Source organism: Anabrus simplex, chromosome 1 (genome assembly GCF_040414725.1).
Source record: "Anabrus simplex isolate iqAnaSimp1 chromosome 1, ASM4041472v1, whole genome shotgun sequence".
Taxonomy (NCBI): Eukaryota; Metazoa; Arthropoda; class Insecta; order Orthoptera; family Tettigoniidae; genus Anabrus; species Anabrus simplex.
This window is the reverse complement of record NC_090265.1, coordinates 645,351,454-645,377,349: the sequence shown is the minus strand read 5'-3', so window position 1 is coordinate 645,377,349 and position 25,896 is coordinate 645,351,454. Positions and strand designations below refer to the sequence as shown.

The window sequence follows — 25,896 nt, the reverse complement described above, 5'->3', positions numbered from 1 at the left end:
CAGTGCCCTGTGAAAGACTTTTTTCCCGAACTGGACTGATTGTTAATGAAAGGAGAACAAGGCTGTCATCAAGAAAGGTAGAAATGTTGATGTTCCTCAATGTAAATACGAAGAGTTAGTGCTTGAGTATTTTTCATAACGGGTACCATGTGAACAGAATAATAAAGTGTAGCATAGTGATCACATCAGTGCCATATTGAAGACCTACTTTCCCAAACTGGATTACTAATTAATGCAAAGCTCTCACAAAAAGAGGTCGAAACATTAATGTTCCTTAATGTAAATATGAATAATTAATTTTTAAGTGTTTTCCTAATATTGTGCATCTTAAGAATACTCTCGTTTTTTTTGTGTGTGTGTATTTATCTCACTTATCTATAACATTCTGTAACCTATTTTTTACAGTAGTTCTCGTTGAACAATAATCTTATAATGGTATATGATGAACATAGATACTGTATAATAATACTGCTATAGATACTTCACTAATAACAGACTGGTTAACTAAAACTCCGGATGTGTGGAACCGTATCGATGAGCAGACCGCCGCGATCACAAAACGCTAATAATGTTAGTTGATAGTCTAATGATAAATAAATGTCTTTACAGACTATATCCTTTGCTTAACAGTGAAGTCTTCACTCGTCTTATCGTTCTTCCCGTGTATCTTTCATACCGGTATTTCATCAGCCTTCAGCTTGTGCTGTCTGCCTAGACATTACAAAACAAGTTAGACTGAAAGGTGGTGAAAGATCTCATTTCCTGTCCTGCAGCCCCCTTGTGCATGTGACTCACTCGTCCTTCACAGTCTCGTTATGAACGAATGACCTGTTGTATTCAAACTGTTTGGGAAAACAGTTGTTTTTAACAAACAAACAGTTCGTTGGCATTTTCCTAAAACAGCAGAAATGACCACCACTACTCTAGTATATTATACAAAAAATTAAATTTTAAGCGCCTTCCCCTAAACTACCATTTCATCCAGGGCGAATAAAAGTATTCATAGCCTAGACTGTTGTGCCTTATTCCCTGACTTTACATATTGATTTTTCATTAAATCTTCACCTATTTTCTTGTGGTTCAGCACTAATATGGGCTTAGCAACTTAAATCAAAATTCATCTCTGTTACACATGATGAGGGTTTTTGGGTTTATGCCATGTCAGGAAAACAAGGTGAAACTCTTTATGTTTCCGCAGAGAACTTTGCTTTGTGTCTTCAGAAGAAAATCTTGACTGTTCCCGAGGAAGTCTTCTACAATAATAATTATTATAATTATTTTCTTGACACGACATAAGCCCAAAAGCCATATCATGTCTACAAGTACGGGCCATGAAAGCATCACTGTTAACAATATCTCTGTTATCATAGCCGGTGCGGTACAAATGTATAAGACATAAATGATCACAAATTTAATTCCATATAACTTCAGTTAAATAGTATTCTATTGATAAGCCCACTAATTACATAGATATTTGAGAATTAAATTTTAGGCCTTCCCCTAAACTACCTTTTCACTCAGCATGAATAAAATTATTCCCCAACTGTACATACCAATTTCCATTAAATTCTCTTCAGCATTTTCTCATTATTTGCGAACATACATACATACATACATACATACATACATACATACATAGGTGCTTTGAAAAGTTCTCGGAATGTACTAGAATTAAGTATCTTACCTTGGTGGAACTGCTTTTTATTTTTCAACATAGTCTCCCTGTAGACTAATGCATTTGGTCCAGCGATGTTCCAATGCCTTGATCCCATCTCGAAAATGAGATTCCTCCAGGCCTGCAAAATACCTCTCCAATTCGGCTGTCAGTTCGTCCCTTGTAGAAAATCTCCGTCCACCGAGGAAAATTTTCAGCTTGGGGAATAGATGAAAGTCTGATGGTGCCAAATCAGGTGAATAAGGTGGATGTGGCAACAATTCGTACCCCAGTTCATGAAGTTTTGCCACATGGCAATAACACTTGTGTGCGGCGGAGCATTGTCCTGATGAAAGATGACCTTTTTTTCCTTGCCAAACCAGGCCTTGTTTCGTGTATCTTTTCCTGTAGTTGGTCTAGGAGGTTTGCATAGTATTGTCCCGTAATTGTTTGGCCAGTAGGAAGATAATCTATCAGAAGAATGCCTTTTGCATCCCTGAAAACTGAGGCCATGACCTTTCCGGCCAAACGCACTGCCTTTGCTTTCTTTGGTGGTGGTGAATCAGCATGTTTCCAATGCTTTGACTGCTGTTTTGTCTCTGGGATATAGTAGTGGACCCAAGTTTCATCTGTAGTCACAAGCCGACGCAAAAAAGTTGTTGGTTGTACTGAAAATGGGCCAGACTTTGTTCGGACATTTCCAATCTGGTGCGTTTATTGTCCAATGTCAAGAGCCGTGGCACCCATCTTGCGGATAAATTTTCCATACCCAATTCTTCGGTTAAAATATAATATACTCGTTCAGAAGACATCCCTACAGCTTCAGCAATCTCCCACACTTTCAGTCGACGATCCTCCATGACCATTTTATGCACTTTTGCGATAAATTCTGGGGTCGTAACACTTTTTGGCCATCCACTACGCGGATCATCATCCAAGCTCTCCCGACCAAATTTAAACTTACTGGTCCACTTGGCAACAGTTGAAAATGAAGGAGCAGAGTCCCCCAGTGTGTTCTGAAAGTCGGCATGAATTTCCTTTGCTTTCATACCTTTCTTTACAAAGTATTTAATCACTGCTCAAATCTCAGTTTTTTCCATTGTCACAAATCACTACGCAGGAACAACAACAGTCGTCACGACGACACTCCTGCAGCTAGAGCACTGACGCGCCACGTGTTTACTCACAAAGGATGTTTGATTATTACGCGGGAACCTCATTGCTCTAGCACTGACATCTAGCGGTGATTCCGAGAACTTTTCAAACCGTCCTCGTACGTACGTACATACATACATACATACATACATACAGACAGACAGACAGACAGACAGACAGACAGGGACAGCGTAAAATTAAGAAGTGCATTTCCTTGTTACTGTGGATGCGACTGATGTAGAAATACCATTCTTTTTAAATACTGAGCAATGTACAGACAAAACTCTTATTTTATATGTATAGGTATATATTTCATACATGGAGAGTTCACCAGTGTATACATGAGAGAGATGTCAATAATTACTTATTTTAATATTATCAGTTTTACTTATTTTAATATTATCAGTTTCTTTAAAGACTGTTCTAAAATGATGGGAGTAACTTACCAGATTCAATAGCTTCCCTCTCACGTGTCATTGCTTCCCGTTTCATAAGAGGAGCAATAAAAAACTGGGCAAACCTGTCCATAGCCTCAGCAAGATACTTTTCTTGGCTTTCAAAATAGAAAGTAGTGTGTTCACATTCTGTTCCAGCATTATCTGAACCACCACGTTTCTGAAAGCATCATTTGAAAGGAACATTACATAAATTAAATAACATATTACATACAGAATTCTCTCTTTAAGTCCAGACTAACTACAATTTGAAAAATTAAAAACCGGTGGCTGAGTGGCTCAAATGATCGAGCCTGGCTTTCTAAGCTCAAGGAAACAGGTCCAATCCCAGCTCAGTCCAAGGATATTTGAAAGTACTCAGATACACCAATCTCATATCAGTAGGTTTTTCGGCACATAGAGGAACTTGTGCAGGACACAATTTCGAGCACCTTAGTGTCTCTAAAAACCGTAAAAGTGGTGGACCATAAAGAGTATTACTTGATCCTAAAAAAAAAAATATTAAAAAATTAAAAATTCCCAAACATGTCACCTCATCCGATGCTGCTGAAAATTATAATACAGCAATTTACAAAGAGCATGATTGTTTCCAGTGAAGTTACTTAGTGTGCAACTTTGGGCTAAAGTAAGGTTGTTGGGACCAGATATTCAGTATGAGCTCTGCAACTGAGAAAAGCTAGAAGAGGAACATAGATTTTTTCTTTTCTTTCTATGCTTCAATCACATCTGCATCAGCTGAGATGGAAGAAGTAGACGTATTCTTTACAGAGTGATGCTACACACCAGCAAGCATTTGGTGGGAATAGGTAGAATCTGAAGGTAGTGAGAAAGAGAGCAGAGTAGGAATAGAAGGAAAAGTGATGGTCAAGGTAGGATTCAGTGTATAACATTCAGTGTATACAAAACTGATTCTGCTATAATTGTGGCCCTATGAAAGGAAGAAATGAAGAGACTTGGTGGAATCAGGAGTAAACAACACATTAGAAAATTGAGAAACAGTAAATAGTAGATCACAAATACCGAAGTATTATCTTATTGTTTCATAAGATAAAATGGGGACACGGAAAGAGCCTCCCCGAAGAGTGTATGATTTACATTCGGGCGTTCCCTGGGCAGCAGTAAGCTGTTAACACCAGCTGATCTTTCCAATCCAGAAGTAACATCAACTATTATATAATGACATTCATAAGTCGGGAAAGGTTCTTTTCAGAACCAAAAATGACCATCATATCTATAAACATAGAAGGTATGTCAACTTGTAAACAACAGCTCTTACAAGAACTTTGCTAAACAACAAATTGTGATGTAATATGTGTACAAGAAACTCACAGGGATGTACACCAACCCCGTCCTAGAATACCAGGTATGAAATTGGCAGCAGAAAGATCGCATGGACGATATAGTAGTGCAGTCTTCGTCAAGCCAGATCTCCAGATACTCTCCACATCAATTACAGAAGAAAATTATATAGAATTGATCGCAGTGGAATTGAGCAATTCGGTTATAGTTTCCGTCTATAAACGTCCTAAAGTAACATTCTCATTCATGCCACCTAACAATCTCGATGATTGGAAGGTATCCTTCTTCACTGGCGACTTCAAAAGCCATAGCAGTATTTGGGGTTACGAACAAGACGAGAATGGTGAGAATGTTTTAGAATGGGCTGAGGAACACCATCTGTCTCTTATCCATGATAGCAAGCTCCCTTCTTCTTTTAACAGTGGTATATGGAAGCGGGGTTATAATCCAGACTTAATATTTGTGAGCGAAAAGATAGCACATCAGTGTGTTAAATCTGTATGTGCTCCTATTCCGAATACACAGCATCGCCCAATAATGTGTCAACTGGTAGCTGCCATTAAACCTCAAGAGGTCTACTTTAAAAGGAGATATAATTTTAAGAAAGCTAACTGGGAAAGATTCACCTACTTACTGGACGAGAAGATTAAACCACTCAATCCAATTCCAGAAGCATATGAACAGTTTAATAATATCATCAGGGAGTGTTCAAGAGCTACAATCCCTAGAGGATGTAGAACAAACTACATACAAGGTCTAACTCAAGAAATCTCTGCCCTCCTAACAGAGTATCATAAACTCTTCAAAGAAAACCCTTTCAGCAATGACACCATCACAATGGGACAACAAGTAATTTCTTCAATTTCTGAAATACAACGGGCACAGTGGTTAAGGTTGATGGAAGAGATTGACATGGGTAGAAGTAGTCAAAAAGCTTGGCGATTACTTAGACGACTCAGTAGTTATCCTAATAAAACTTCAACACATTCCAGTGTCACAGCAAACCAAATAGCACATCATCTTCTACGAAATGGACAACCATCAAATCCATGTCAGCTTTAGAATAAAGGAATTGAGAGGGATTATGAGCAGGAGACAGATACACTCACTAAACCTTTTACTTTATCTGAGCTGAACAGAGCAATAAATCAGTGTAAGAATGGTAAGGCTGCTGGCCTAGATGAAATATGTGTTGAGCAAATTAAACAATTTGGACCTGTTGCTAAACAATGGTTACTAGAACTGTACAACAACTGTATAAACACCTACAAGTTACCACGTGTGTGGAGGAAAGCCAGAGTAATCGCAATTCCCAAACCAGGAAAAGATCCAAATGATCCGAAAAATTACAGAACTATCTCACTGTTGTGTCATCTGTACAAGATCCTAGAACGGATGATCCTGGAAAGACTTACTGTGATCACTGAACCACTTCTTATCCCAGAGCAAGCAGGATTCCATAAAGGAAAAAGTTGTACTTCACAGGTCCTCCATCTGACACAGTATATCGAAGATGGATATGAAAATCATAAAATCACAGGGGTGGCTTTTATCGACTTATCTGTTGAATATGATACAGTTAATCATCGTATACTGTTGCGCAAATTATACAACATGACAAAAGAATTGAAGCCTAACCCATCTAAAACTCAGGTATGTACCTTCCATTTAAAGAAAAGACAGGCGTCAAGCAAATTGCAGGTAGTATGGGAAGATACTCAACTAGATCACTGCCCAACACCTAAATATCTACGTGTAACATTGGATCATGCTCTCACCTACAAACAACACTGCATGAACATCAAGCAGAAAGTGTCGGCTAGAAACAACATCCTTCGCAAGTTGTCTGGAAACAATTGGGGTACACATCCAAAGACGTTAAGAACTACAGCCCTGGCTCTGTGTTACTCCGCTGCAGAGTACGCTTGCCCTGTTTGGTACAGATCAAGTCATGCTAAACAAGTTGACATTTCTCTAAATGAAACGTGTCGACTCATTACTGGCTGCTTGAGACCAACTCCACGAGATAGAATCTACTGTTTGGCTGGAATCGCCCCACCAGATATAAGAAGAGAAGTTGCATCCATGAAGATTGAGGTCTAGGAGGAGTTTCCTGAATACAACCGAAGATTTAAATGAATCTGCTCAATCCACAAGGTTGAGATTATGGAGAACTAGAAATCCTCAACTTGCTGGTTGAATGCTACCAATTGAACATCTCCCTCCAGGACACGAGGAACATTGGTCTACGTGGAAATCATTGAACAGGCTTCGCACTGGGGTTGGTAGATCAAGAATCAATATGGTAAAGTGGGGCTTTCCTGGCACGTCCAGACAATGTGAATGTGGTGAAGACCAAACCACAGCCCATTTCATGAACTGTAATAAATGTCCTTTAAGTTGCACAATAGAGGACTTGATGGCTGCGACACCTAATGCCCGTGATTTGGCAAAATTCTGGGCAGACACTATTTGATATGTATGTCATAAAGTACCATTATGCTGTGTAAAACGTATGCTTCTGATACGAATAAATAAAAAATTAGATAAAAATGCAGGGTAACAACACGGCACATTATTTCCCCACAACAGGGGCAATGGGAATAAATATAGTACCATTTCAGAAGCTTCAAAATTTCCCACTTGGATGTTACTGTTAACCAATCGTATGCAATTATCTTCATATTGCCCGTATTTATACAATTACAATAGAAGACATAAGGATCCCACCTAATCAATACACATTTATTTATATGTGACTATTTATATATATCACATTGTGGAACTAATTTCAACCATAAATGATCATCTTCAGCCACTTATAACCAACTCTATATGTACACAAAAAACAATGACAAAACTTATAGATTAAAAATTGGCTGATGTGCTCATGAGTTGTGTTGTGATGTTTGATGTGTCTTGAAAAATCTGCATCAGTGACATTACAGGTATAAATTCTTAAAATTAAAATTACTCCTAATGACAGTCACATTGGATAAAATCAGAGACACATTTAATTTTTCAAATATTATTACTACATAAGATTTTAATTTTAGTAAATTGTAATACATGAAAAATTCTGATTCATGTTTGACCCATAAAACTTTCATGCCCCTTGCTGAACTATCTTAAATTGGTGTAAATACCCCTCTTATTTCCACTCTATATTGTATCCGAATTATGTCAATATATTTTATGAGTTTTGAGTACTGTTATCATTTAGTAAATTAGAACAGTATCACGTTAATTTTGCTTTCGCATTTTGGTAGTAATTTTAATCCGCTCTCTGAAGCCCTGCGTTTTCCACATTTGTTTTTGATTAATAACTCCGGCCGGGATACATTACAGGTAAGTTAATTTATTTATGTTCTTGATACGTACTTACTTGTGTGTAGTGTTTGATTTCTGTATGTATCCGATCTGGGTTGAAATTGTAATACAATTAGGACTATTTTGAGAGCTAGCCCAGTGACTACTTAGTTGTTCGGTTTATAGTATTACACATTCAAGGATTTCAATCCTGGACCAAGGGCTGGAATGGCCTCACAAGGTCAACTGAGAAGCTGTCTGATGTGAGACGTAGAGGATCTGATCAAGAAACCAAGCAATACAGCTGAGGATGCTATCACACTGCCCATTCACCCGAATAGGCATTTCTCTGAATCCGAATTCCAGAATTATATTTCCACAAAAACTTTTCCAACCTAATGACAAATAGTCTAGAAAAATTAAAAATCCTGAAAGATTTCTAAAAACGTAAGGAATAACAAGAAATTTAAGTAATGATTTATTATACAGTAATAAATATTCATACAAATATGTTGGCTATTTTCTCTACTTGGTAGATTTAAATTAGATGGTGATATCACAACGTTGTTGAATATTCAAATTAAGAGTGTAAAGTTGTAGCCTATGCAGCAAATGTAGGTACTGTGATCACTTGCAATATGCTTCAGCCTGGTTTTCACTAATTCAGCATCCACAGCCTTTCGGTTTGGAGTGTCGATATGTAATGATGGCCCAATCCCTTTTAAAACCTGACGGTCTTCCCTGTGTCCACCTGTAATAGCCCTAGCATGACATTCCTCATTCCGTATCTTTTACCAGTCCCTAATTGTATTACTCTACTTCTAACATACAGTAAATGTACCCACAATGAAGTACAAGTTTAACTCCTCTGGTGTAGGAACTAGTAATTTGAACCTTCATGTTTAAAATGTGTAGGAACGGAATCGACCATGGCCGCAATTAAGGTACAACCGCAACATGTCTCTGGTGTGAAAATGGGAAACCACAGAAAACCATCTTCAGGGCTGCACAGTGGGGTTCAAACCCACTACATCCCAAATACAAGCTGTTAGCCATGTAACCCAAACTGTACAGCCATTTTAGACATTGTTTAACTATAAACATCGTCCAAATACAGTTTCTGCAATTGGTCCACACTGTTCTTCTTCAACTGCATCTTTAAGTTTTCTGTACAGTTTTCTATTTCAACTCTTAGGAGCACTTTAGCTATATTCTTAACATTTTATCTTGTTCTTTTTCTTTGGTGTTAGAGTAATTGTGAACTTAAGGAAATCTTTTGGCCATTCACCTCTCCTATCTATTTCATTGCAGAGTGAAGTTATCACCTGTACACCTGTTTCCTTTATTCTACTGCTCTTGGCAGTTCCTATACACACCTTTTCATAATAACAAAGGTCTACCTATGTAACATAATGGTTAGCACCATTAGCTGCTGTCGTCGGAGGCCCGGGTTCGATTCCCAGTACTATCAGAAATTTAAGAATGACAGGAGGGCTGTTATAATGGTACATGCAGCTCACCCCCACTAGGGGTGTGCCTGAAAAGAGCTGAACCACTTCGGGGTGAGGACACAAGTTTACATTTATTTAGACTCTTAGGAGCACTCTGGCTATATTCTTAACATTTTATTTTGTTCTTTTTCTTTGGTGTTGGAGTAATTGTGAACATAAGGAAATCTTCTGGCCATTCACCTCTCCCATCTACTTCATTGCATTCGATTTCATTACACATTTTAAACAAGAAGGTTCAAATTACTAGTTCCTACACCAGAAGAGTAAACCTTGTACTTCATTGTGGGTACATTTACTGTATGTTAGAAGTAGAGTTTCGCCCAATGGAAAAACTTATTGGGACTGGTAAAAGATACGGAATGAGGAATGTCATGCTAGGGCTATTAAAGGCGGACACAGGGAAGACCGTCAGTAGATATTAACTTTAAATAGTTCATAGGTGTTTGTTTTAATATGCTGGGAGTTATGTGCTATTTATCTGTATATGTACACTCCAGTAACCCGTGCTTTCCGCAACATGTGATGTAGGCCGTAGCTCTTATTTCCATGTATGATTTTTTCCATTCTACCCTGCCCTGGTGTGTGGCATGATTAATTTAATACTTCAGCATGCTGTACTGTTTCGTGCCTGGCTGTGAGTCAGGTTAAGATAGAGTAGTTGATGATATGCGACTTTTTTTTTTTCACCACCAAAGGATAGGAATCAATTTAAATTTGATAGTGCAGTTCGAAACTCTTCGATTGAGAAGTGTTTAGTGTGCCGTTTGGCTGGGTAAGTTGGTAATCTACGTGATAATAATCAAAGAATTTTCAATTCTCGCTGAAATAGAAGACTATGGTTCAAGCAATAATGAAGTGTTTTTGACACATCCTTCAAAAAGTATATGTGACATTCTTTTCCAGGCCGAGAAATTAATTAATGGAAAACTGAACTCAAAATCGATGTGGGGCGAAATATTTTTTGATTGTATCATTTCCATAGAAAAAAAATGAGTTGATCTTTCAGGAGCTGGCTGTTGTCTTCAACATGTTATGGATATAATCCCCAGACTTATTTATCATTATCTGAAGTGCCGACTTTTCTTCATAACGAAGGAAATCCATTGAAATTTACAATCTCGAACATCCACCAAATCATTTTATTATTTTTAAGTTTCATATTCCGTATTGATTGGATTCAATGTAATAGATAAGAAAAATGTTCCACCGATCAATACATTTATTGTGGATGAATTATTACACTAGTACCGGTTTCGACCTATCTTGGCCATCATCAGCTAGCACACAAATTTACAGTCATGGGATAAATTACAAAGAAGTTACTTAAGAGCATCCGGATGTCTTTATCTTTTTTATGTTTTTATCAGACATCCGGATGCTCTTAAGTAACTTCTTTGTAATTTATCCCATGACTGTAAATTTGTGTGCTAGCTGATGATGGCCAAGATAGGTCGAAACCGGTACTAGTGTAATAATTCATCCACAATAAATGTATTGATCGGTGGAACATTTTTCTTATCTATTACATCCACCAAATCTTCGCGCAATCTTTCGAAAGTCCAGAAACAAACTGAACTGGTAAGTAGAGTATTACCTTTAAAAAGTTCATAGGTGTTTGTTTTAGCTGGGAGTTATGTACTATTTATCTGTACATGTACACTCCAGTAACCTGTGCTTTCCGCAACATGCGATGAAGGCCGTAGCTCTTATTTCCATGTATGATTTGTTCCATTGTACCCTGCCGTGGTATTTTAATTGTCATCTCTCATTGTTTTTTAAGAGATCGTGTATATACTTATCAGTTATGGAGTTTCCTCAGGCATCATTCCTAAGACCAGCTGATCGGTACTGTAGAGCTTGCTTACTCTATTCTTATATTCGTCATGTTCTCGCTATAAACGTACATAGAAATAGCCTTACCGAAATTTAACCAGTGACGAGAAAATATAATCTAACCTCTGAAATCAGTGATGCGCTCTGCCATATCTTGAGGTGTATTGCATTCTTACTTAATTTCAGGGTAGAGGATTAAAATTAAGTGATCTTTTAGTTAGCCTTTATTTCTAATGAGTTAACAACTGCTATTGACCACGTTATTTATGTATTTATTACAAAAACATGTTCTCCTCTTTCATTTCTGATTTTCTTCAAAGAACGGCAGTTGACAGGTATTATTAATCGACTCCAACATCGCCTTCGAATGTCTATGACAGAGCTTGCAAGTGCACATAGCAAGAAAACTATATCGTTCCAAAGACGACTGATCGCATTTTGTGGCAAACGTTTCAGTTTTCTTATTCACACAGCGTCACCTAACCTAACTTAACCGTAATATATATATCATAAAAACTTAGTTCAAGCACCAATAGAGAAATTGTAACCTTCTCGCTATAAATTTACATGACAATAGCCTTTCCGAAATGTAACCAGACACGAGAAAATATAAACTAACCTCCGAAATAAAAGATGCACTGTGCCATATCTTGAGGTGTATCCCATTCTTAATTAATTGCAGTATTTAGCATTAAAACGAAGTGATCATTCAATTCAGCCTTTATTTTTAATGAGTTAACAACTGTTAGCAGATACATTATTTACGCATTTATCACAAAAACAGGTTTTCTTTCATTTTCAGTTTTCTTTACAGAACAGCAGTTGGCGGGTTTTACTAATAGCCTCTGACATCGCCTTCAAATGTCGATGAGAGAGCTCGCTAGTGGTATAGCGAGGAAACAATACCAAAGATGATAGATCGCATGCAATATAATGGCTGGGTGCATAAATATCGGTAATGGAAAACATCGCACACACTTAATCGCTCGTAATAACGGATGCATCAGCGATAGGGCTCTCGCTGTAACCGATGGATAATACACAGTTTAATATAGGAATTTTGAAGGGACAGGAAAAAATATTATAACGGGGTTCTCGTTATATCCCATACTCACCATAGCGGACTTCTACAGTATATGAAATAAAATGCAATTGAGAAATACATAATTAGCCTAAATTTTAATCAGATTCTTTTTTAAGTAGTGTAAGCCAAGTTTGGTATCACACCAAGCAAATGCTGGGGCTGTACCTTAATTAAGGCCACGGCCGCTTCCTTCCCACTCCTAGCCCTTTCCTGTCTCATCGTCGCCATAAGACCTATCTGTGTCGGTGCGACGTAAAGCAAATAGAAAAAAGAAAAAAAAACAAGTTTGGAATTTATAACAAGATACTGTACAAACTTACCTTAATAAAAGAATCAAAATCATTTTCCTTAGGAAATTTCTTGCTACCCATGAATACCATATGCTCCAAAAAATGAGCCATACCAGGAATTTCCCAAGGGTCACTGAAGCTGCCTACACCAATGCACAATCCAACAGCAGCCTTAAAAGAAAACACATCAATTTGACTTCATCTCAGGGTATTATTTGTTGAAACAGAAGCACTAACACATACATATAAATACAAACTGTACAACCAAAAGACAATTATATAACAATAACAATCATAACATAAAAGGAAAAACAAAGAGGTCCCAATGTGATAAATTTAGACTCTATTGGTTACTTCCTGTCGAGCACAGTGCTTGGAAAAGTAGATTCTGCGTTGGTACCTTAATGTGAAGACTGTCTTAAGAAATGACAAACCACAATGGAAGGGTCTAAGAAGACTACAGAACATGGTAGAAGAACGAACTTACATGGTTGCTGACCAATAGTTAGCCACTTTCAGGGACTCAGGTATTGCTTACATGAGGTCTTCAATAGTACATGAAGTTGAATGCAGTTTGCAATGGAGAAGATGAGGCGTTGTCTATGGAGAACCACAATCACGTAACGGCGAGTCTACATGAAAACCTCACTTCAACAGGTTAGATCTACATCTTGTAACACCTGAGCGCAATCTGTTGAGAGATTTCCATGTTAACCGACCTTCTGTATGACCAGGATGCAGTTCTTCGATAGGAGTCAGCCATTCTTCTGAGCATCTGAACCTCCCTCGCCATTTACAAATTCGGGCTTGGTGTGAAGTCCCTACTGTGATATTCATTGCCAATTAACGGAGGTGTATGGACAAGTCGTCTGTTAGGCGCTGGTGTCGCAACTTCAACCTGGGGAGGGGGAATACACACGACAAGGAGCATTCAGGGAGACTATCTGTCATTACAGACCAACTGCTGAGCGCAGTAGATGAATGCGTGAGGAACGATCGGCGCGTCACAATTGATGAACTCTGTGAACATTTTCCTAATGTGTCTCGAACAATTGTTCATGAAATTGTCAAAGACCATCTGCATTATTCAAAAATCTGTGCCAGGTGTGTCCCTCGCATGCTTACAGAGGAGCACAAAACTAACCGTATGGCTGCAGCACTGACGTTTCTGGGACGTTATTCCGATGAAGGAGATTTTTTCCTGACTCGCATCATTACTGGGGACAAAACATGGGTTTGTTATGCATCACCTGAGAGTACACGACAGTCAATGGAGTGGCATCATGCTCATTCACCACCAAACCAAAAAAATTCAAGACAGTTCTGTCCACCAGGAAACTCATGGCAACTGTTTTCTGGGATCGCCGAGGTGTACTGCTCATTGATTTTATGGCCCATGGAGACACAATTAATGCTAATGCGTATTGTGAAACATTAAAGAAATTATGGCGGACAATACAAAATCGATGGCGAGGTCTATTGTCTACAGGCGTCATTCTCTTTCGTGACAATGCCACGCCTCATGCAGCTGCGATAACACAACAACTTTTGCAGCAATTCAAGTGGGAAAACCTTCGACCATCCCCCGTATAGCCCGGACTTGGCCCCTTCGGATTTTCATCTCTTTACGAAGCTTAAAGACTTTCTGGCGGGAAAAAGATTTGACAGCGATGAAGAACTTAAACGAGCCGTGACTACGTATCTCAATACACTGGCGGCGGAGGACTATGATGCTAGAATACAAAAACTCGTCCCACGTTATGACAAATGCCTAAATTTGCTTGGAGATTATGTGGAGAAGTAGTGTAAAGTATGCTCTTTCCAATAAAAATTTGTATATTTGTTAATATTTACTCCTGTGTCTTTAGTGCGCAAACGGGTACCACTTTCCGGATGGCCTTCGTAACTGTGTGGAGCAAAGACACTCTTCCGAATGTTGTAAATTTTGGAGCTGTCTCCTTACTTGTAATTGATTGGAGCAGTAGTGCTCTTTGTAATTGTGTAACGCTTGAGCTACCTAACTCATCTCTTAAAAACCATTATGTCTATTGTACCAGATTGTTCTTAGGTTTCATATAACTATTGCTATAAGAGCTGAAGACCTCCCCTTCTGTCTATCCAACTGTTATTTGTTAGTGTTTAACAAAGTTTAAAATCTGAAAAAAGAGAGAGAAAAAAACAAGGAAAGAAATAAAATTTCAAATTTTTAGTTTTAAATTAGGAACTGATCTTTCTCTGTCTACCCATTCATGCCCACACGTTCTTACACCTCTATGCTCCACGGAAAGCCCGTGTCAGTTATAATGACAACTACCCAGTACTGCATTAAATATTAAGACACACCGAGTGAGTTGACCGTGCGCTCAGGGGCGCGTGGCTGTGAGCTTGCATCCGGGAGATAGTGGGTTCGAATTCCACTGTCGGCAGCCCTGAAGATGGTTTTTCGTGGTTTCCCATTTTCACACCAGGCAAATGCTGGAGCTGTACCTTAATTAAGGTCACGGCCACTTCCTTCCAACTCCTAGGCCTTTCCTATCCCATTGTCGCCCTAAGACCTATCTGTGTCTGTGCAACGTAAAGCCACTAGCAAAAAAATATATATATTGAGACACAAAATGATGGTTGAGAAGTAATCACTACTTTCTGCAGTACAAGAATGGTGGTGTGGTCAAATCTTTATTCAATAAAATAAAATATTATACCATTTTTTCTTCCTGGGACTTGACCACTTTCTTGTGTTCTGGGAATTCTGTACCCTCATCTGAAGAATGCTGTTTATCCACTTCATCATCAGATCCTTCAGACTCGCTTTCAGATGACTCACTCTCACTTTGTTTATCTGCAACTTAAGTGATATTAAGAAGTTAAAACAGCATCCAGTACATAATTTTACAGTTCCATAAGCAAAATCATATTATACAACAATGTGAAACTTAAAAACTGTTTGTCAATTAAATACCTTTACAGGAGGAGTCATTGGCCAATGGTATATTAGGCTCATCAGAAATCAGCAACACAGTCAATCCATTCTCAAGCCGAAGAGCCCTATAGAAAAACAACATGATGTTGAAGTACTTTCTTAAAAATAATCAAATTTATTAACAGAAAAGAATGTAGGCCTATCACAATCCTACAGTAATTAGAAGAAAAATACAGACCTTATGCACAATAATAAAGACTGTTGTGTTGTTTTAAGGGTCAAAAAACTTATGGCTATCAGCCATAGAACTGAAATATGAACACACTTCCAGCCACACCCATATCAATTTGGTCATCATTTCACTTCATCTTCCGGGAGGAGGATCGGTATAAATATGGTTCTTCTTCATTTATTTTACCACCACTCTTCATCCCACCATCATGTTCCAGTCCAGATTTCATTCCTTTATGATATTCCAAATCAGATCAGCCACCACAAGCTGACCATTTTCTTGCGTCCTGAGAATTCTGTACCCTGATATGAAGAATGCTGTTTATCCACACCATCGGCAGATCCTTCAGACTCTCTTTCAGATAAATCACTCTTACTTTATACCTGGACTCACTCCTTTAATGTGTAATTTGATTGTTGAGCTATTCTTCTTTTATCTATCCTTATAACATCTCCAAAATATCTCAGTCTATTTTTCTCCTTTTTATCATTCAGCTTCATTCAATATCCTTTTTTTTTTTTCAGTGGCGAGGTCATAATAATAATAATAATAATAATAATAATAATAATAATAATAATAATAATAATAATAATAATAATTTTAAGAACGGAAGTCTCGGAAGCTTTATCAGCATTACATGTGATAATTACATTACAGGTGATAAATATCATTTTTGATCCGTATTGATGATATTTGATTGGAATAATAACAATAATTTATTAATTCGACCACCTAATCAATACAATAAGTCTTTGTTGATTTACACTGACATGTTAACTAAAATGGTGCATGTTTCTCCTAGTATATAGGCATCATCAGCCATTGCCTTAACCTTGAGATAAAATCAGGCACCTGATTTACATATAAATAAAATAAAACTAATTTTTAAAAAGCCTTGGAGAGACTTGAACTAAAATTAACATATAGTAAAAGACTTGTACAATGTTGGTTTTAAAGATATTGCAATGAGCGAGGAGTTTACAATTGGTTAAAGTATTTGCAATATTGACATTAGAAGGCTACTATTATAATTAAAATGAACAAAGCAACAGTCTGTTATAAACAAGTGGTAAGATTGCTATAAAATTATGTTTTATTATTATGCTTTATCAGCATTCTGAAAAGATCACAGGCACCATCAGGGAAAGGTGATTAAAGCTCTATGCCCACATTCTCAGAATGGACGACGACAGGCTCACCGAAAGGATTCTCAACCGTGCTCTCTCAATGAAAGTGAAGAACAACTGGCTTAGTGGAAAACAAAAAGACCTTCAGGAAATTGGCATCCCATAGGAAATTATTCAAGATCGACTCCAACTCAAAAAAGCAGTCGACAACCATAATTTTGCTGAGAAAATGAATACCAGGACCAATAAATCATGGATTGAAGAACAGAGGAAAATTTTCAGTGCCCAGATGAAGAGACTTTGGGAGAAGAAACAATCAACATCAGCTAAATAAGTTCTATTGCACTCCACAGATGGGCTTAACGTTGTAAATAATAATAACGACAATCATTATCATCATCATCTTGAAATATTAGAAAAAAATAATCATTAGAAAAATCCTGCATGGGGGTTTGGTTCTGAATTGAGTAAGAGCTAAGCATAACCCTGCGTGAGACACTGCGGTGGGGGTCCTCAACTCCGACATGGTGCGTCCAAATGGCTAATAGGGGAATTTCCGTACATATGCAGGACAGATGTGAATAAGGCATAGAAAAATAAGCACCCACGGATCAAATGAGGTAAAGGAAAAATTGGTAAAAAGGCCTCGAAGGCAGAAGAGGACATAGCATATAAACTTCATGGTTTTGATCTATACTGAATTGTGATTACAATAATAATTATTAAATTAATATCGCATGGTCCACCTTTTTCAATACTATATTATGCAATATTATTGAATTACATTACTAAACTTAGGACTAGTTTAGGCCTTGGCTCGCTATCTTCAGCCTTAATGTAATAGGCTACATCTAATAACTAAACAAATGAAAAAACACACAACTGACATGAAAACTAATGTACAAACACACAATTAACATTAAAATCTGGGATGAACTAAGTGTAAAATCTGAAAAATAAATTAGACTCTAAATTCTTAGCATCTGGAGTATGTCCATCATCCAGACTCTTTCTTGTATTGATATTCATAGAACTGTTAGTTCCATCACTGCTAATGATTACAATTTCAACTGCAAAACAGGAACTGGTAAATGATGATTCTGCAGTCAGATCATCAATCACCAAATCTAACTGAGTGGTGTTAGCAGTATGCAAGCCACTGGATGCCACTGTAAATAACCACCAGCTGACGCAGAACTGCTAGATGGTGTTTCCACATCAATCAACATAAATAAAATGAAATGCTCCTGTAGTACTTGTTAAAATCATGCTGAAATGCTGTTGGACATTGTCAGGACGGCACATGAAGATATGGTGTAAAAATTGACACATTCTTAATTTGTGGCTGGTATATATTCGCAATTCATTGTGGTGTCCATGAAGTTAACCTGAATAAATGATAGATAAAATTAGATAAAATTAATGAATAGAAGGCGAGAGAGAGTGTGTTAGTCAAATGGCATAGGTTATATGAGACTTACCTCTCGTTGTGGCATGTGGTGCATGGTGTATTGTGTGTGCCTCATACTAACGGTTATGAGATTCAAAGGAAAAGGAAGGGGCGGGGCAAGGAGAGAGAAACGGGGCGAGGCGGTAGGGCAAAGGGAGATGTCAGGGAAAGGAGAGGAGGGGGTGGAGGGGAAGGGGGCGGGGAATTAAGGCAGGGCCGAAGGATGTGGGGAAAACAGATGGCTCCTGAGCAAAGGTGCTTTGAATATTATGAAAAACTGAATTATGACTTGCTGGTTTGATATTTCAAAAAATGGGAATTAGAAGGTCAAATAGGATATTCAGCTTTTCTGAAATGTCATTGAGATTATGATTCAGGTTAAAATATTGATCTATATGTATGAAGCAGCTTTCAGTAATGTTAAGGATGGGTCCTTTGTTGATGATTTTGAGAATTTCCATACCTTGTTTTATGTCTGTGATTTGGTGATTATAGTCATGCTTATGCTGTCCTACAGCTGAAAATTTATTGTACTTCAGGGCATTGACGTGTTCCGAGTACCTTATATTAAAATTCCTCCTGGTCTGTCTAACATAAGAAGAATTACAACTGTTGCAAATAATCCTGTATACTCATGATTATGAAGAACTATTGAACTTGTTTATGGATGTGACGTTATGTAAGACTTGTGCATTCCTATTGTTGGTTTTGAAAACTACTCTTACATCATGCTTTTTACATATGTTGGTGACTTTGTAAATTTGTTCATTGAACATAAAGATAGAAAGGGAGGAGTTGTTTTGTTTGTCTTTTTTCAAAGTGGTAGAAGGCCAATATTTATATTTATTGATTATTTTTTCAATAAAGAAACTGTTGTATCTATTAGATTTAGCTATATTACGAATGGTGTTCAACTCATTTTTGACGTCTTTTTTAGACACTGGAACATTGAAGACTCGGTACACCATGCTCTGAAAATCTTATATCTTAAGTAGCTTGGGTGCCTGATAATAGTTAAGTCTAAAAAATTAATTTTCCGTTCAATTTTGGATTCAAGTGTGAATTTTATATGCAGGTCAATGTTATATTCTTTCACCTCTTCCATTCCTCGTCCCCAGTCCATATTTTCCTAGTATGTTATCTTCCGTTCCTTCTCCGACTACAGCATTCATGTCTCCTAGTATAATAAGGTTTTCCTCACCTTTTACTCTACTAATAGCTTTTTCTATTTCTTCATACATGTGTTCTATATCCTGATCATCGTGACCAGTTGTTGGCATGTAAATTTGTACTATAATTGTATCTCTTGGTTCTGTTTCTCGTCTAACCAGTATTAATTTTTCAATGAATTGGACATATCCTTTCACTTTTATGCCCATTTCTTTATTTAGGACTATTCCTACTCCTGCTTGACCTGGTTTGTCAGATGATGTTCCTGAATGAATAATTCTGATATTGCCACTCCAAAAGTCTCCTGCATCTGGCCACCTGACTTCTGACACTTCTAAAATGTCAATCCTTGTTCATTTCATCCCTTGTTTGAAATTTTCCAACTTTCTACATATTTATAAGTTCCAATTATAAATTCTGGGGTGTGCCTTCTGGTTAAACACTAAATGGTACAGCAAAGAGCTGCAACTTTCCTTTCACAACATCAAGGTCCTGAAACCTCCTATCCTGTACTGATTTGCAAGATACTACTTATAATGACACCTAACATTAAACTGTTTGCAGACAACATGCATGCCTTTTACACATTAAGCACAGATCTTCTCCTTCATGTTCATGACTTAGGAAACAGTGCCATTTTTTCGGGTCAAATCTGCCGTAACTTTTCCTCTTACCACTCTCATCTTGTGTTGTCCTTTTATTTCACGAGGCACGAAGAGATCTGGCTTACTCACCCCTGCTATGAGCAAACATACTGTCAGTTCAACTCCCCTCCTTCCCGCCTAGAGAGGAGAAGTTCTGCCCGCACATGTCCGAGGTCATTTCTAGGCAGTGCGATATCTCACTGAGGGCACTGTTTGACATACCTGGACTAGACAAAAGAGTGAATAAATGGGTAGCTACATTTCTAAAAAATAGAACTCAGAGAATTTGAGTACGTAATCCTGTAATGATTAAACATGTTTTTTTATGCATATAAAGGATATGAGAACAGAACTGGAAACTCAGATAAGGCTTTTTGAAGATGATGTTAAGCTGTAAAGTAGTAAATAAGTTACAGGATTGTGAGCAACTGTGGAAAGATCTCAACAATGTTGTGAGATGGACAACAGACAATAGTATGATGGTAAACAGGATGAAAAGTCAGGTTGTACGTTTCATGTACTGTGTTGACAGGGTGGAAATACCTTACAGGGGTCACTGTAATGTACTTAGGTGTTAATATATGGAAAGATCTTCATTGGGGTAATCACATTAACCAGGTTGTAAATAAATGTTATAGAGCTCTTCACATGGTTATCAGAGTATTTAGGGATTGTAATAAGGATGTAAGGGAGAAGTCGTATGAACATGTCCGTATTTTTCGGTAAGACCTCAATTAGAGTACGCTTCCAGTGATTAGGCCTACTTGATACAATGGGAAAAGGTCCAAAGGAAAGCAGCACAATTTGTTCTGAGTGGTTTCCGACAAAAAAGTAGTGTCATGAAAATGGTGGAAACTTTGTGCTGGGAAGACTTGGGAGGAAGAAGATGAGTTTGCTTGAACTATCAATACTAACTATGATGCTAATAGATTATAGAAGATGAGTTACCCGACCAAATTCATTTTTAGGTAACAGGATTATTATATGTAAATTCTATAGTGCCTGTAATTGTCTATTTGACTAGTAAATGCCTAAAACCCCTGATCTTGCTTTTAAGGAGACCGACCGACTGACTTGACAAACATTCTCTTCTGAATAACATCACATTATATGACGATGGACATTGATGTCACTCTTCAAAATATTTTTCACCAAAATATTTTTAATGTGTTATTTTTTAGATGTTTTGTATTTTTCAGTTTTTATTATACCAATTTTGACTATGTAATAGCTAAGGAGTAAGGTCAAAACTAGTACCATTAATGTTTCAATGAGAATATAGCCAATTTCTTACAAAAATATAGTTATATCGTCACTCATATCACTTTTACCCCATTTAACGTAGAATACTTGTCAATACACATCATTCTGAAGTACGACATAATTTAATCCTCAGTAATACTTGGTTCCAGCATTCTAAACAACAGCTGTATATGTGGACGAGATCTGAAAGTACTGGAAGGTATCAAATAGACTTCATTATGATTAAGCAGAGATTCAGAAACCAGGTGTTGGATTGCAAGACTTTTCCAGGAGCAGACATGAACTCTGACCACAACTTGTTGGTCATGAAATGCCATCCAAAGTTGAAGAAATTGAAAAAAGGAATGAATGCAAAAAGATGGGATCTACACAAGTTGAATGAAAAGAGTGTGAGGGATTGCTACAAGAAATATGTTGCACAAGGACTAACTGAAAAGAGGAAGAATGGACTATCGTGAAGAATGAGGTCAGCAGGCCTGCTGAAGAAAGGTTAGAAAGAAAGTAAAGATCAACTGAATCAATAGGTAACTCAGGAGATACTACACCTGACTGACAAACGACGAAAGTATAAGAAAGCAAAAAATGAGAAGGGCAGAAAGGAATACAGGTGATTAAAGAATGAAGTAGCATAGATAAAAAGTGCAGTATAGCTACTGAAGAATGGCTGAAAGAGAAGGCAAGAATGTTGAAGGTTCTATTTTTTCACAACTGGCTTTACGTCACATCGACGCAGATAGGTCTTAAGGTGACAATGGTATAAGAAAGGTCTAGGAGTGGGAAGGAAGTGGCCATGGCCTGAATTAAGGTACAGCACCAGTATTTGCCCGGTGTGAAAATGGGAAACCATGGAAAACCATCTTCAGGGCTACCGACAGTGGGGTTCGAAGCCACCAGATGCAAGCTCACAGCTGTGCGCTCCTACCTGCATGGCCAACTCGCCTGGTTTTGAAGGTTCTATGGTCATAGGACAGGTAGACACTGCATACAGGAAAATCAAGGAAACCACTGGGGAAAGGAAAACTAGGTATATGAATATTAAGAGCGCAGATGGAAAACCACTTCCAGGAAAAAAAAAACAGAAAAATGGCAGGAACATATCCAACAGTTGTGTCAAGGTAAATATGTATACGACCTGGTTCTGGAACAAGAAGAGGCTAGTGATGCTGATGAAATGTGAGACCCAATTTTGAGATCAGAATGTGGCAGAGCTTTGAGAAACCCAAATAGGAACAAGGCACTGGGATTTGATGACATACCCTCAGAATTACTGACTGTCATACGAGAAACCAGCAAGGCAAGGTTATTCCGTTTAGTGTGCAAGATGAATGATACAGGAGAAGTGCCATCTGATTTTAGGCAGAATGTTGTTATACCTATTCCCAAGAAATTAGATGCCGACAAGTGTGAAAACTACCACACCATTAGTTTAGTATCTCATGCCTGCAAAATTTTTAACCGTATTATTTACAGAAGAATGGAAAGACAAGTTGAAACCGAGTTCAGAGAAGATCAATGTGGCTTCAGAAGAAATGTAGGAACACGTGAAGCAATCCTGACTTTACGTCTTTTTTTTTTTTTTTGCTAGTTGCTTTACGTCGCACCGACTCAGATAGGTCTTATGGCGACGATGGGACAGAGAAGGGCTAGGAGTGGGAAGGAAGTGGCCATGGCCTTAATTAAGGTACAGCCCCAGCATTTGCCTGGTGTGAAAATGGGAAACTACGGAAAACCATTTACAGGGCTGCCGACAGTGGGGTTCGAACCTACTATTTCCCGAATACTGGATACTGGCCGCACTTAAGCGACTGCAGCTATCGAGCTGAGTCTAATCCTAGAGGATCGAATTAAAAAGGACAAGCCCACGTACATCTAGAAAAGGCAATCAATAATGCTGATTGGACCAAGCTATTTGAGATTCTGAAGGTGATCAGATACCGAGAAAGAAGAATTATCTACATTTATTTTTTTTTTTTTTTTGTTGGTAGGGGCTTTACGTCGCACCGACACAGATAGGTCTTATGGCAACGATGGGATAGGAAAGGCCTAGGAGTTGGAAGGAAGCGGCCGTGGCCTTAATTAAGGTAAGGCCCCAGCATTTGCCTGGTGTGAAAATGGGAAACCACGGAAAACCATCTTCAGGGCTGCCGATAGTGGGATTCGAACCTACTATCTCCCGGATGCAAGCTCACAGCCGCGCGCCTCTACGCGCACGGCCAACTCGCCCGGTGAATTATCTACAATCTGTACAAAAATCAGTCTGCAGTGATAAGAAACGAGGGCTTTGAAAAGCAGCAGCAATCCAAAAAGGAGTGAGGCAAGGATGCAGTTTCTTTCCCTCCCCTCCTATTCAATGTTTATACAGAACAGGTAGTAAAGAAAATTAAAGAGTAATTTGGAAAGGTAATCACAATCCAAAGAAAGGAAATCAAATCCCTGAGATTTGCCAATGATATTATTTTATGTGTCTGCAGAAGATCTGGAGAAATTGCTGAATGGTATGGACAGAGTCTTGGGGAAGGAGTACATGATGAAAATAAATTAGTACAAAACAAAAGTATTAGAGTGCAGTCAAACTAAGTCAGGTGATGCAGGAAATATATTAGGAAATGATGTCTTAAAGGAAGTAGATAAATATTGTTACCTGGGTAGTAAAATAACCAACGATGGCAGAAGTAACAACGACATAAAACGCAGACTAGCACAAGCAAGTAAGGTCCTTCAATATAAGAAAAGAAATTTGCTCACTTCGAACAGTGGTATAGGAATTGAAAATATATATTTTTTTTTTTGAAGACTTTCATCTGGAGCGTGGCATTGTATGGAAGTGAAACATGGACGATAACAAGCTCAGAAAGAAAGAAAATAGAAGCTTTGATGATGATGTTTGTTGTTTAAAGGAGCCTAACATCCAAGGTCATTGGCCCCAATAGAAGCTTTAGAAATGTGGTGTTACAGAAGAATGCTGAAGGTGAGATGGGTAGATCAAATCACGAATGAAGAGATACTAAATCGAATTGGTGAGAGATCAGTTTGGCTAAATTTGATAAGAAGAACTGACAGAATGATCAAAGATTGTCTCTCCTTAATTTTCAGTAGATGAACGTGCGAATTAAACTCAAAATTGAAAATGTTAGATTGCTAATTGTACTGTACAACATGAAAAATGTGACATGTAGGCTACAATACTACGACAGCATTATCTCTAACATAGATTCTCTAAAAAAAACCAAGCCAATGAAAAATATTGTGTAAGTCCAGGATTCGCCAGCACGGGCTCCTTGGCTGAATGGTCAGTTTAGTTGCCTTGGGTTAGATGGCCTCGGGTTCGATTTTCGGCCGGGTAAGAGACTGCGTGTTTGTACTGTCCCAAACATCCCTGCAACTCGCACACAACACTATCGCCCACTACAAAAACACACAGTTCCCATACAAGGCACGTAGCATCCACCCTCGTTGGAGGGTCTGCATTACAAGGATTGCTATCATCATCATCATTATTATTATTATTATTAATTTTATTACTTGAATATATTAATAAAGTGTAATTGTACTGTTATTAACTTGCAGTGAATAAGTACCAATACTCCACCTATTACGTGCTATACCTAACATAATTCGAACTTACCTATATTCCTTTTTGTCACTTAAGGATTTTATTGGAGTAGGTAAGTATTTCGAAGAAATCGGTGACTTTTGGCTACTGCCTTCTAATCCCGCAACGTTTAGATCAGGAATATCACTCTTTGTTAATTTATGACTTCCAACATAACCTCGACTTTCGTCATTTGATCTTTTGGACATCTTCATCCATTTACTGTGGAAAGACGACAAACGGCGAATAAATGTATACGTTGGCAGGTACAGAGTGTTTTCTTAAGGTTACACTTTATAAATTTTTATGGGATTTCATACCCATGCCAGACATCTACAGGATTGTCTGACGAGGTTTCAAACTTATGGAAAACATAACCTACGGGTTGCGTATGCGACGTTCAACATGGGCAACACGTGCGTAACCCCACCAAACGGGTTATCGTGCAACTATAAAAAAACAGCAAAGAGAATGATTGGAGAGTAGTAGTGTGGAAGAGGCTTCGATCCAACGAGCTAAAAGAGTCTTCTTGTCTTGTCTTGATCGTATAATTTAATGGGCTTCGCTTGGGAGCGGTATACCCAGCCACGCATCCTCTAAACAAACCCAAAAGATGGAGAAGATGAAAAAGAATATGTAAAATGTAAAAAAGGGAATAAGGAATTCAACTACATATCTACCACACAGGAAAAGCACAAGGACACAAGGTACTAGACTTCACGCCAAAGTGACCGATACTTGGCGACTTCTACCAATCACAAACAAGACCAGGTCGACACATAAGGGGAAAAGGAAAATCAACACCACCGAACCTACAGTAAACAATTAGTGTCATAAAGGAAATTCGAGAGGGCAATTACCGTAGTAGGCGTGGGATCGAGTATCCAACACGTCAATTGAGTGGGTAA

At 38.0% G+C, this 25,896-nt stretch overlaps 1 protein-coding gene across 1 annotated transcript in view; it reads right to left on the bottom strand.

Annotated features, from left to right (window-relative positions):
* The window catches only part of Nrd1 (Nardilysin), a 197,490-nt gene extending 172,067 nt beyond the window's left edge, over positions 1-25,423 (bottom strand). The window contains exons 1-6 of the mRNA XM_067135758.2: positions 25,371-25,423; positions 25,022-25,210; positions 15,550-15,635; positions 15,293-15,435; positions 12,621-12,761; positions 3,256-3,424 (exon numbers count right to left, since the gene is read on the bottom strand). Of these exons, the coding sequence (XP_066991859.2) occupies positions 3,256-3,424; positions 12,621-12,761; positions 15,293-15,435; positions 15,550-15,635; positions 25,022-25,203 (721 nt within the window). The 5' untranslated portion in view covers positions 25,204-25,210; positions 25,371-25,423. The remainder of the gene's footprint in view (positions 1-3,255; positions 3,425-12,620; positions 12,762-15,292; positions 15,436-15,549; positions 15,636-25,021; positions 25,211-25,370) is intronic.
* Positions 25,424-25,896: the final 473 nt, after the last annotated feature.